The sequence below is a fragment of the Hemitrygon akajei genome, chromosome 16 (genome assembly GCF_048418815.1).
Source record: "Hemitrygon akajei chromosome 16, sHemAka1.3, whole genome shotgun sequence".
Classification (NCBI taxonomy): domain Eukaryota; kingdom Metazoa; phylum Chordata; class Chondrichthyes; order Myliobatiformes; family Dasyatidae; genus Hemitrygon; species Hemitrygon akajei.
Window position 1 is genome coordinate 65331207 of NC_133139.1, and position 12982 is coordinate 65344188.

Sequence of the window (12982 nt, forward strand, 5' to 3'; positions counted from 1 at the left end):
TCTGGGAATCACTCCAGGGTCATTCCATCGGAGACATTGATCCCTGCAGCCCCAGCCCCAGCTGGTTGTGGGAAATATTTGGGCTGAAAGGTGGCTGTGCTTGGAGACAGGGATCTTGTCTCTGTGGGTGGTGAAGGTGACAGCTGCTCTAATGAACTGTGTAAAGAACACATCTCATGAGTCTTCAGGTCAGTCGAGGACAGACCCCTGAGGTGACCCTTCTGGCTATTGTTGCCGCATCTATCTATTTGGTGCAACAGGGGGTCATTCGTCTCAGCATATGATAAACCACGTAGAACCCTCTTTCCACAGTTCAAAATCTCATTCACGTTAAATTATTACACATTGCACTATGCGTGCAATAAGATTTATTTATTTAAGATACTTTTATGAATTTTGATCAACAGTACAATGATTTTCAAACATGAACAATGTAGTAAGTAAAGAGCTTTATTCCTACTAAAACATAGATATTTCTTCTACAGATGGTTTTAAAAAGGATATAGCATACAAGTCTGGCAGCAGTTTCCATTTATAAAGGCAGAAGAGGGGAAGGCATGACGGTTCTCTCGTGCTGGGATACTCAGTCACAGGCTAAAATCAGCACACTAAGTGGTGTGTGTGTGTGTGTGTGTGCATATATCTGTCTGCATCTGTGCAAGCGCATATGTGTGTGTGTCTGTCTGCCTCTGCTGCACGTTTTTGAGTTGTGCGTGTGCGCATTGTCTTTTATGTGCGTGTGTGTGCACATGTGCATTTGTGTGTATGTTTCTGCTAATACGTGTGCTTCAGGTCTGTGTAGTGAGTGCCTGTGTGTGAACACGTGTCTGTACTTATCTACTACATGGTGTGCATTGTGTACCTGATCTTTATGTTGAAGCTGTACAGATATAACATGATAGGACAAGGTCAAATTCAAATCTGGTATCTCGCATTAACTTTAGGTACGATTTCAACCATGTTGACACCAGATTCATATATCTCATAAGGAACAACAATCAAAATAACAGGATAACTGCGCAAAATTTGGAAATTCAGCAAAAGTCCTGACATTTATTTATAATCATATTCATCATAATACCAAATTTCACACATTCTTATACAAGCTCACTTTCATATATGCACACTTTCAGACTTTTACAAGTCAAATAATTCTGCAGGTATGACCAACCCTGCAATGGAGCTGTTCGTGCTTTGGAGTGAGAATTGAACCCACAATCTTCAGAACCAGATGCACAGCAAGAGCGAAGGAGAATGAAAGGAAGAAGCTCCGCTGAGAAGAATCTTGTCATCAGGCCTTGAATTCCTATGATTGTACTGTTTTATAAGTCTAGATAAAACAAAATGAGATTACTATTTGTTTTGCTCCAGGCAAAATCTAGTTAAAACAACTTTAAGGAGATAAAATTCTTCTATTCACTGTCCTGAGGATTCTGCCAGGAGAGTCAAAGCTCCTTGGGATTCATGGTCAGCAGGAGGGCTTGAATGGGAACAAGATCCACACTGTGTTCATCACCTGTGTTGGCCAAGAATAGTCTGTTGCAAAGCTGCTGTCTACTCGTGTGTGGTGGGCAGAGGATGGGGCAAGGACAAGATATTTTGCCATAACACTGCATGCACCACTCCCAGCAAAGGAGCAAACTGACTTGTTATTCAATCATCAGATCTCAGGTATGGTCTGAAAAGTGGGAAATAATTCACAGCCAATGACTATCTCCATCAAGGGCACATCTATTGACTTACCCCTGAGATTCAATGATGTTATTGAGTCTCCTTCCATCAACATCCTGGAGCTGTCACCATTAACTAATTGACTATTAGTACTGACCATTCACTAAAAGTACCAACCCCCTCCCACCTCACCATACAAGCAATAGCACGGTGTGCATCAGTTTTTAATCAATTGCCCATTATTTCAAATGCCAACTCCGAGATATTTCAGGTTGATTGTAGGAATGTAGGTTCCTGAAACATTCACTCTTTCTCCTTCTACAGATGTCAAAAGAGAATCATTAATGTTTTGGATCATTCATTGGAGTAATGTTGATGGAAGATCATCAACCCAAATCACTCAGTTTATTTCTGCCTCCACAGACACAGCCTGACCTTCTGAATGTATCTGCCCTTTGGAGAAAGCTTCTCACCTCAGTCGTGTTCATCTCCATCTGTGAGGACTCTGTGGTGATGCTCTTCTGTTTACTGGTCAACCATTTCTGTAATTCATCAACCACCTTCAATGAAATGAGAATGATACATTAGTCACACCTAGTTTTAACTAATTTCATTTATGCACAATTAAACTGGTCGATTCTTCACAGTAATAATGAATTTCGCACCTTTGTTCAACTTCACTTATTTATTTTTGTAATGGTTATCTCTACTTTTTGTAATGATTATGGAAATGTCATAACACGGTTATGAGTGATGAGAGAAACCTTTACACACTAACTATTATTTTGTAGCATGCTCTAAAGAATTTGTTAATTCCTACCTAGTAGAATAAAACTATCTTTCAATCACCCTTCAGAGTCTCAAGGCCAAGTAAGAATTACAATTTACGTAGTCACTGTGTCCCATTGGCACCTTCAGTGGATCACTCAGAGAGAAGGAAACCTCCAAGATACTCGGTCAGATAGGATTAGACTTTCCACATTGCCTCCCATGGAAATAGTTCATGGAACTAATACTGGGACTGGAAAGTGCTTTGAGGCTTACAGGAAGCAGATTGCTCAGGTGTCATGCCAAACCACCAACATCAAAAGAAGAGGATAAATTCACATATCAAAAGACTAAATGAATGTACAGAGGCATAACTAGTACATAACTCTCCATGTTATCATCTTCAAGGATTTCGGAAACTGCATGTCGAGGGCTCCTTGTCCCTCAAAATTCCCTCAGAACATATCATTCATTGTGTATATCCTACCCCTACTTGTTCTTATCACTTCAGACTTACCATCGTCAAATTCCATCTGCCACTGTTCTCCCACTTTGCTAACAGATCAAGATCTGGCTGTAGCCTGAGACTGCCCTCCTCACTGTCCACAACACCACCAAATTTCTTTTATCAAAGAGGAATGAAATCATGATCTTTGAAAAATTTACAGAGAGGTGGAGAGCTTCTGGGTAAGGGGATGAAAGGTTATAAAGGGGGAGGGGATGAAAATGAAGATTGGAGGTCACAATCACATCAGACTGATCGGATTAAATGTGATGAAAACCTAAAGAACCATGTGGCTGACTCTTGCTTCAAATTCATGCTTCATAAGACAAGACAAAGGAGCAGAAGTTGGCCATTCAGCCCATCGAATCTGCTGCGCCATTTTATCATGAGCTGATCCATTCTCCCATTTAGTCCCACTCCTCCCCTCCCAGTTCTCACCATAACCTTTGATGCCCTGGCTACTCAGATACATATCAATCTTTGCCTTAAATACACCCAATGACTTGACCTCCACTGCTGCCCGTGACAACAAATTCCACAGATTCATCACCCTCTGGCTAACAAAATATCACACTCTGTTCTGGATGGGTGCCCTTCAATCCTTAAGTCACTCCCTCTCGTACTAGACTCCCCCACCATGGGAAACAACTCTGCCACATCCACTCTGTCCATGCCTTTCGACATTGGAAATGTTTCTATGAGGTCCCCCCTCATTTTTCTAAACTCCAAGAGTGCTCAAACGTTCCTCATATGTTAACCCTCTCATTCCCTGAATCATTCTAGTGAATCTTCTCTGAACCCTCTCCAATGTCAGCACATCCTTTCTTAAATAAGGAGCCCAAAACAGCATGCAGTATTCCAAGTGAGGTCTTACCAGTGCCTTATAGAGCCTGCACATCACATCCCTACTCCTATACTCTATTCCTCTAGAAATGAATGTCAGCATTGCATTTACCTTCTTCACTACTGACTCAACCTGGAGGTTAACCTTAAGGGTATCCTGCATGAGGACTCCCAAGTCCCATTGCATCTCAGAACTTTGAATTCTCTCCCCATTTAAATAATAGTCTGCCCATTTATTTCTTCTACCAAAGTTCATGACCGTACACTTTCCGACATTGTAATTCATTTGCCACTTCTTTGCCCATTCCCCCAATCTATCCATGTCTCTCTGGAGACTCTCTGTCTCCTCAGCACTACCGGCCCCTCCACCTATCTTTGTATCATCAGCAAACTTAGCCACAAAGCCATCAATTCCATAATCCAAGTCATTGATATACAGCGTAAAAAGAGGCGGCCCCAAAATGGACCCCTGTGGAACACCACTGGTAACCTGCAGCCAACCAGAATAGGATCCCTTTATTCACACTCTCCATTTCCTGCCAATCAGCCAATGCTCTATCCACATATGTGACTTTCCCATAATTCCATGGGCTCTTTGTCCAGTTGAGTAAATGACTCTCTAACCATTCATCACTATAATGATTATATGCGGAGAGTAAGACCAGGAGGAGAAATTCATAGAGTTGTGGAGTCATAGAGCAATACTGTTTGGATAGAGGCCCTTTGAAAAGCTCAAGCCATATATGGTGCCCACCCATTAGTTCCAAATTCCTGTGTTGCACCATGAGACACTGCAGCAGAATTAGTCCATCCTGCCCATTGAGTCTGCTCCTTTTAACACACAACCCTCAAAGCCCCAACCGTCCATGTACATATCCAATTACTTCTTAAATTATACCACTGTACCTGCCTCAAACACTTCTTCTGGCAGCTCATTCCATATACTCACCACCCTCTAACTTTCAGGTCACTTTTAAATTGTTCCGCTCCCATCCTATATCTATGCCCCCTAGTTCTGGTCTCCCAACCCTCTGAAAAAGACTTACCATCCATCTTATATATGTTTCTCATTCATTTAAACATTTTTGCAAGGTTGACTCTCATTCTCCTATGTTCCAAGGAATAGAAACAGAAGCTGGTCAACCTCTCACTCTAACTGAGGCAGTCTAGTCCTGGAAACATCCTCAAATATTTTCTGTGCTCTTTCCAGTTTAAAAACTTTCCTACAACAGGGTGACCAAAACTGTACACAGTATTCCAATTACATCCTCACCAACAACTTATGAAACTGCAAAATTATGTCCAATAGCCAATGCTCATTGCCCTGACTAATGAAGGCCAGAGTGCCAAATGCCTTTTTCAGAACACTGTCTGCCTCTGACACAGCTTTCAAACTCATACTCATAGGTTCCCCTGTTACTTTACATCCCAAGTGCCCAACCATTCACAATATGTGTCTAAAGGGAAGAGATTCTTACCCGGCGATTGAAAACGCAGTAAATAAGGAAAACAAACAGACCCTGGAGGCTGTTGATGACTGTGAATAAGTGGGAGAACACTGCAGTGCTCTCATTAACTTGAAATATTCCAAAGATCCACGTGGTTCCCAAAACAAACATCCGTGCTGCAGCTTTAATGGTTAGGGTTCTGTAGAGAAGAAGGAAAAAGAAACCAGGTGAATGAAAATCACAGGAATGATGAAATTCCTTTCATGTGGGATCTTTCATACCCACAGGACTTTCTCAGAAGCCAACAGCACATTCTTGTGTTTATTGGATCCATTGCTGGGCCCCAGACATCACTGGAAAGGATATTGCTTATTGCATCTAAACTGCCCTTGAGAAGGCGGTGGTGTGTCACTGCCTGGAAGTGCTGCTTTCCTTCTGGTGCAGGTGCTCCATGAAATGGTGGGAAAATGAGTCCCAGGATTTAGACCCAGTCACGGCAGAGAAGCAGTGATATATTTCCAATTCAGGATGCTGTGTTACATTAGACATGAAGCAGGTGTAGAAGTTGCTTCTTTGAACCTTCCCTGTGATTTGGTAAGATCGTGGTTGGTCTAATCTTGGCTTCCACAATACTTCCCTGCATTCCACAAGCCCATTGACTCTCTCATAGCTCAAACATTTGTTAATTGCTGTCTTAAAATATTCAATAACTCCATATCTGCATCACTCTAGGGTAGAGATTCATTATCTTTCAAGGTAAGAAGTCTCTCCTGATTTGATTTTGAAATGTTTCACCCCCATCTGGAAACTGTTCTTTGCTCTAAGTACCTCCATCAACCTCTCACGCTTTCTCTGTCCCCTTCATCATCTTCTATTTTGCAAAGTGGGCCCTTCTCACCCTTCTAACCTATAATGAGTGAAGTTCCATTCTGCTTAAATGCCTCTCGAACATCAACCCAGCCTAAGAATCAGCCTGGTAAACCTTCTCTGCAGTGCACACCATTCAATTTGTCCACAGACAGCAACACAATAAGGTAAGATTATCAGGTCATGTTGATGTTCAGTAAGTTGGTCTCTTCTTTTCATGAAGAGCAAACATGAGGAAATCTGCAGATGCTGGAAATTCAAACAACAACACACAAAATGCTGGTGGAACATAGCAGGCCAGGCAGCATCGAGAGGGAGAAGACCCTTCGTCATGAAGAACCCAGAGGCCAAGAATTGGGTTTAGCATGCCTGATGTGTCAGACACTCAGGATAGGTCATCAGGTCTTTGGCCTGTGAACATCCCTCAGTGTTAGTAGAGAGAATTAAATCGACTGAATGATAGGGCCCCTTGCAAAAAGAGATGGGGAGACAGGGCTAGAGATGCTTCACTGGTGTTTAGGGTGGCTGATGGATTTGGCTGTGAAACTGCCACTCACCCGCCCAACAACCAAGAATGGAGTCTGTTTAGTGGAAAGACACCTTCAGGGCCCTCAGAATCACTTCATCTCTCCAGCCGTATCTGTTCCCAGAAGGAGTACTTCTGTCATAAAGAAAAGTCCAAATGCCTTCTGAAAACCCAATGACTCCTCCTTCTCTACCTTATTTATTATTAGATTGACGATAGGAAACATGAGTTTCCCTTCATGATACAATGTTCTGCTTGATTATGCTCAGATTGTTGAAGTGTCTTCCGAATGTGTCCCATCTTTTGGTGACACCATCAACCATTATTGGTCATTGGGCTTGAGGGTAAGTGGCAGCAATCGTGTCAGTCCTGACACTGTTCTCACGTGGCATGTACACAAGTACATTTCCCCCAGGCACCTCTGGCCAACGATAATCTCCCACTTCTAATGTCACCATCGGCAGAGATCAGCACCATGGCCAGAAATCCTTCCTGGGAAGCTGCTAGCTCTCATCCCACTCGCTCACCAGGGATCAATTGTAAAACAATATACTAATATAAAAGATAGAGTTGATTTGCTGTTACAGATCAACAAATATCATGATATACACTCAGTGGTCACTTTATTAGACACACCTGTAAACCTGTTTGTTAATGCAAATATCTAATCAGCCAATCATGTAGCAGCAATTCAATAAATAAAAGCATGCAAGCATGGTCAAGAGGTTCAGTTGTTAATGAGAATGGGGAACAAAATGAACTAAGTGGCTTTGACTATGGAATAATTGTGTTGCCAGGTGGGGTGGCTTGAGTATCTCAAAAACTGCTGATGTCCTGGTATTTTCACACACAGCATCTGGAGAATACAGAGAATGGTGCAAGAACAAACAAAAATCCAGTGAATGGCCTGTATGTGGGAAAAAACACCATGTTAATGAGAGAGGTCAGAGGAGAATAGCCAGACTGATTTAAGCTGAAATGAAGGTAACAGTAACTCAAGTAACCACACATTACAATAGTGGTGTTCAGAAAAGATTCAAACCTTGAAGCAGATGGGCTACAGCAGGAGAAAATGTTGGTGCATCTAATAGATATACCTAATAAAGTGATGTCAGTGATAGTAAAGTTTTTCAGTGCTAACAAACCTGATTCTGATTCTGAAAGGTGAGGTATGTGCAAGGAGATCTTGGTGTCCCCTTCCCATAATTATCTAAAGAGGATGCAAGTGCATATATTTACTTTGTAGCATCAAGGATGTCTCAGACATTTGGGACCTAGCCACATGGGTCACGTGCTGTTGGCTCTCAGTAGGAGTGTCTCTGTTTTGCCAGGTCATGGTGAATCTGGTGGTGGTGGTCATTGTGGTGAATCTGTGGAATTTGTGGGCAGCAGTGGAGGTCAAGTCATTGGGTGTATTTAAGGAAGAGATTGATAGGTATCTGAGTAGCCAGGGCATCAAAGGTTATGGTGAGAAGGCGGGGGAGTGGAACTAAATGGGAGAATGGATCATGATAAAATGGTGGAGCAGACTCGATGGGCCGAATGGCCGACTTCTGTTCCTTTGTCTTATGGTCATGGACAACAGCAGCTTCCATGCCAGGACTCTGCCCCATGTCAGGGTCCCGAGAGGCTGGGCTAGTGATGGACACATAGTGGAACATAGAACAGAGAACAGGCACAGTACAGACCCTACAGCCCATGATGTTGTGCTAAACTTTTAACCTACTCCAAGATTACGCTAACCCTTCCCTCCCACATAGGGCTTCATTCTTCTTTCATCCATGTGCCTATCTAAGGGTCTAATGTACTCCCCTCTACCACCACCCCTGGTAGTGTGTTCCACACTCTTGAACAACTTACCTCCAAGATCGTGCCCCACCCCTCATCAATAATTTTCCTTGAATCACCTTAAAATTATGCCATCTTATATTAGCCATTGTTGCTCTGGGAGAAAAGTACTGGCTGTCCACTCCATGCCTCATATCATCTTATTTACATCCAACAAGTCACTTACTTGGTTTCCTTAAGCTTCGAAACCTCCTTGTTGCGTGAGTTCAAATGGCGTCTCAGTAAGTAGAGAGTCAAACATAAAAGGACTGTATTGACCTGGAGAGAGACAAACAGAGTGTGCAAGATAGAGAGAGGATGTGTGTGTGAGAGAGAGCGAGAGTGAGGGAATGATAGAGGAAAGAGTAAACAAGGGTGAGAGAGAGTTTCATGAGGAAGACAGAACAGATTCTCCAAATCCCACACTCATTTCACCCCTCCCAGTTTACTGTATAACTCACTGACATTCACACTTTCTCCTCAATGATCCGTGGCTTTCATCATGACACTCTCTCATCTAAAATTCTGCTTGTCCCCATCTCTCGCCCCAAAACTCTCCAGTCAACTTTGGAAAACCAAACTTCTTCGAGCTGTAACCCACGGGATGGCATCTTCCTCAGAATCCAGATGCATTGGGATGACTAGGAAACCCAGGAGGGGAATTAACTGGAATTGTTCACCCATAACCATTATGCTGATGGTTATGATCTGTGGGCTGGGAATTCCAGGCCAGAAGACTGGGAAGTAGCCCCCAGTTTCTCTGCTTCTTTCCTCCATCCTGCCTTGAATCAAAGACCCGGTGCCCCTCAAACTGCCTATTCCTTCTCACTGCCCTTCTTAGTTATGCAAACAGACACAACCAAACCCAAGGCCTAAGTCCACTTGACTCAGTGTTAAATAAAAAGACAAAAGATGGTGGAAAGAGATACCATACTTTAACATAGTTTAACAACAGGAACTTGCTTTTAGATCAAAATCTTCCATCATCTCCAAAGTGTGAAGCATTTGACAAAGTGTCCCAACACTTGGGGTGAAGTGGTATCTAATCTGCAAATGTGCCGATGTCTCAAAGGGATGAAAGCAAGCATGAAGATTCCGTTATCACTGGGCCCAGTGCGCACACGACTCAGAGAGGGTCTGGGGAGGGGCAAATAATGGAGGAAACTACCCAGGATGTGCAGACTGGCTGCATCATTTGTGTTGCTCAGTGGCTGGGGTTCAAGATAACACAGGGTGCAGGTTGATGGGGGCAGTGACACAGGGTCAGAAGTGAAAGCAACAGATCAGGGGTCAAAGGCAAGCCCCTAGGTCAGAGGTGCGATTCACACACACCTGAGGGCCAGGTTCACTGATATTTCTTCAGTTATCAAATGTGCTGACCACACTGAGTGTCAGACACATTAACATTGAGAGGACACGATGCTTCTCACAGTCCATGAGTGATTTGTGAGGGGTTGTTACACTGGACACAGCCCCACAGCACAGGCACCACCCTTGACTGTGGTCCTTCCCCACTGAGCTTTTGCAGTGTCTGCACCGAGCTTCAGTGCATCCCCCAAGCTCGTCCTTCTCAACCCTGGGCACCGAGAGACTCCAGAGCACAGTGATATCTGGTGTCTGTGAACCCTGGGCATAGAGACACACCATGTAGACACACACAGGGGCCTGAAAGTGAAGCACACAACAAGAGAGAACCCTGGTCTGGAATGGCTAGTGTGTAGAGAGAAACAGGAAGCTTACCAGAATCACAAAACAGACCGGACCCTGGAAACTCCAGTTAAACCCCGACTCGTGCTTCAGCCAACAGCTGTGAAGATGGAAGAGTTTCGTCACTGGGTGGCAGTCAGTTTGTGAAATACATTGAGAATGTCAGCGGATCTACAGTGCAGGAATTTGGCAACCAATCTCTGCGTGGCAAGATCCCAAACAGTAGCTGTGTGCTGATGACCAATCATGCCACTGGTTACGGGATGTTGGTTTGAGTGTGGGCGAAAATGGCCTGTGCTCTTCTTTGATATAGTTTTGTGGGATAAATTCTATCCATTTGAAACTAGAGCCAGGACTTAGCTCTGATATCTCCTCCAATGACAACACCAGTGACAATGTGACTCCTCCTCAGCTCTGCACTGGAACGCAGTCTCTGTCCACAGAGTTGGGCATCCGCCGTAAAACGGAGAGGGTGGAGCTACTTAGCACAGGATGGACTTAAGGACGGGGAGGGGCACCACCCCATTTACTCCCCTGCCCCATATGCAGAGACTAGGGTTAATAGTGACCAAATCCAACAGCATCGGGCAGCTGGTCAACAGAAGCCTTGTTTGCCTCTCTCACTGTGGCCATTCCCAGAAGAAGTTGAGGGAAAGATTGGCCATTCGCTGACCGGCTCTGCAATGTTCTGTGATGCTGGGATCTCAGCCAGACTCACTTCTGCAGGTCCCTAAATGGAGATCAGTGGGATATCAGGTCACTGCAAACTCTCCCCTTTGATCACAGGTCAACAGGCTACCAAAACTAGGGTAATCAGTTCCAGGCAGGGTTGATTGGAAAACACTTGGAAATGCCAAATGCTCTCCTGTTGCCCCTATGCCTTCTGAGGATTCGCCTCTGGCCCATGGCTAATCTCAGACCTCTCAGGGGTTCAGCAACTGAAATCAGTTTGGTCAGGGTCTGTTAGCGGGTGAAGTCAAACCCTCCGCAGTCCTTGGGAGCCTTTCAGACAATACCCACAATAATCCTCGTGAGTATTTTCATTTTTACAATTTTCAATCACCATTTGGGGAATATTGAATACAATATTATCAAGGTTTCAGATGAAGGACTCTTGATGAATTGAATGGTTTGTTCTCAGAGCTGGTACAGGACTCAACTCATGCCCTGTGTTAGGGCAGTGGAATCAATCCTGATCTTGGTTGCCAACCGAGTGGAGTTTGCATGATGCCTCCAAGACTGTGTCAGGTTTTCCCCGAGAGCTCCTATTTGATCCCACATCCCAAAGGTGTGTAACAGGTAACTAACTGACAGTAAATTACCCCTTGTTGTGGGTGGGTGGAGAAAGCATCAAAGGGGAGTTGACGGGAAGGTATGGGAGGATAAGATGCAGGGGTAGAGGGAGATAGGGAGAAGGGCTAAATCTGCAAGAAGCCAGCATGGGCCAGATGGACTGAATGGCCTCTTTCTGTGTCACAGTCGGTTGTATCACTCTATCACATTTCCTTATTTAATACTCACTCTTTTTTTCTTCCATAGCCCTTGTGCTTTATTGCTGCTGAGATAATGACGATCACAGCAGGAACAGCATAAGCAGAAATGTACAGGTATCTTCGTTTGATGATATGTCTGCGAGTGTAATTGGTGACTGTCAGGTGTCTGGACATGATGAAAAGCTGCAAACTGTCCAGGAACATCCAGACGAAGACGGCAAGGAAGAGGTAATGCAGACACCCGGCAATCAGGGCGCACACAATCTAAAGAAAGAGGCAACATAGTGGATAGTGAGCAGCTCGGGGCAAAAGCAGAGGGTAGGCAGGAACATGCAGAGACGGGTCAGAGACACACAAACGGTTACAAACAAGTGAAAGAAACAGGGAGTGATAACTACAGATAAAGACATTCACACAGACACAGAGAAAAACACATGGCATCAGAAACGGACTGACAACCTTTTCCAGCTCCCTCTTACCTCTTCTCTTCTCCTCACCTGCCTATTATCTCCCCCGGTTCCCATCCTTCCCTTTCTCCCCTGCTCCACATTCCTGTCCGATCACATTCCTTTTCCTTCAGCCCTTTAACTTTTTCACCTATCACCTCCCAGCTGCTGTATTCGTACCCCACACTCCCCAGCACTCACACTCCTTCCCCGTCACCTCATCTCACCTATCACCTGCCAGCTTGTATTCCTTCCCCCTCCTCTCCCTCTGATTCTGACATCTGCCACCTTCCTTTCCAATCCTGAGGAAGGGTCTCAGCCCAAAATCTCAACTGTTTATTCCCTCCATAGATGCTGCCTGACCTGCTGAGTTTCTCCAGTGTTTTGTGTGTGTAACTCAGAGTTACTAACACAGAGACACTGAAATAAACCAGTACACCAACACATGTACACAATGGAAGAGATAATGTGCAAACATATAAAGAACACGGTGGGGATACACACCAAAGATTTATTAATGAGTAGTAATTCAGTGATACAATTAGAATAATACACAAAGGAGATGGAGGAACTCCAAGGGTCAGTAGGTATCTATGAAGGGACACGAACATTAGACGTTTCACATTGCCTGACCTCCTCTGTTCCTCCAGCTCCTTTGTGATTTGCTCCAGGTTTCCAGTGTTTACAAACTCTTGTGAGTCCATAAACTTAGAGCAACTTTGGTACTTTTTACAAAATATCTTGTTGCAGCTCCAGATCTGCAAAGTGTGCTGATGTCACTCATTCTCCAGTGACCGGGAAACTCAGTGACACGGTTAATCCACTGCACCCCAGGGTGAATGTGAATGGGGAGGTTTGGAGTGTCCCATGAGGTCATTGGG

At 44.2% G+C, this 12982-nt stretch overlaps 1 protein-coding gene across 4 annotated transcripts in view; it reads right to left on the minus strand.

Moving 5' to 3' along the window:
- Nucleotides 1-434: 434 nt before the first annotated feature.
- The window catches only part of LOC140740132 (adhesion G protein-coupled receptor E1-like), a 75584-nt gene continuing 63036 nt past the window's right edge, over nt 435-12982 (minus strand). For 3 of the 4 annotated variants that reach the window (XM_073069066.1, XM_073069065.1, XM_073069067.1), the window contains 6 exons: nt 11684-11919; nt 10196-10262; nt 8643-8734; nt 5266-5434; nt 2145-2231; nt 435-1330 (listed from right to left, as the gene is read on the minus strand). In XM_073069066.1, the coding sequence (XP_072925167.1) occupies nt 1307-1330; nt 2145-2231; nt 5266-5434; nt 8643-8734; nt 10196-10262; nt 11684-11919 (675 nt within the window). In that variant the 3' untranslated portion in view covers nt 435-1306. The remainder of the gene's footprint in view (nt 1331-2144; nt 2232-5265; nt 5435-8642; nt 8735-10195; nt 10263-11683; nt 11920-12982) is intronic. The other variant, XR_012101802.1, reaches the window with a different exon arrangement.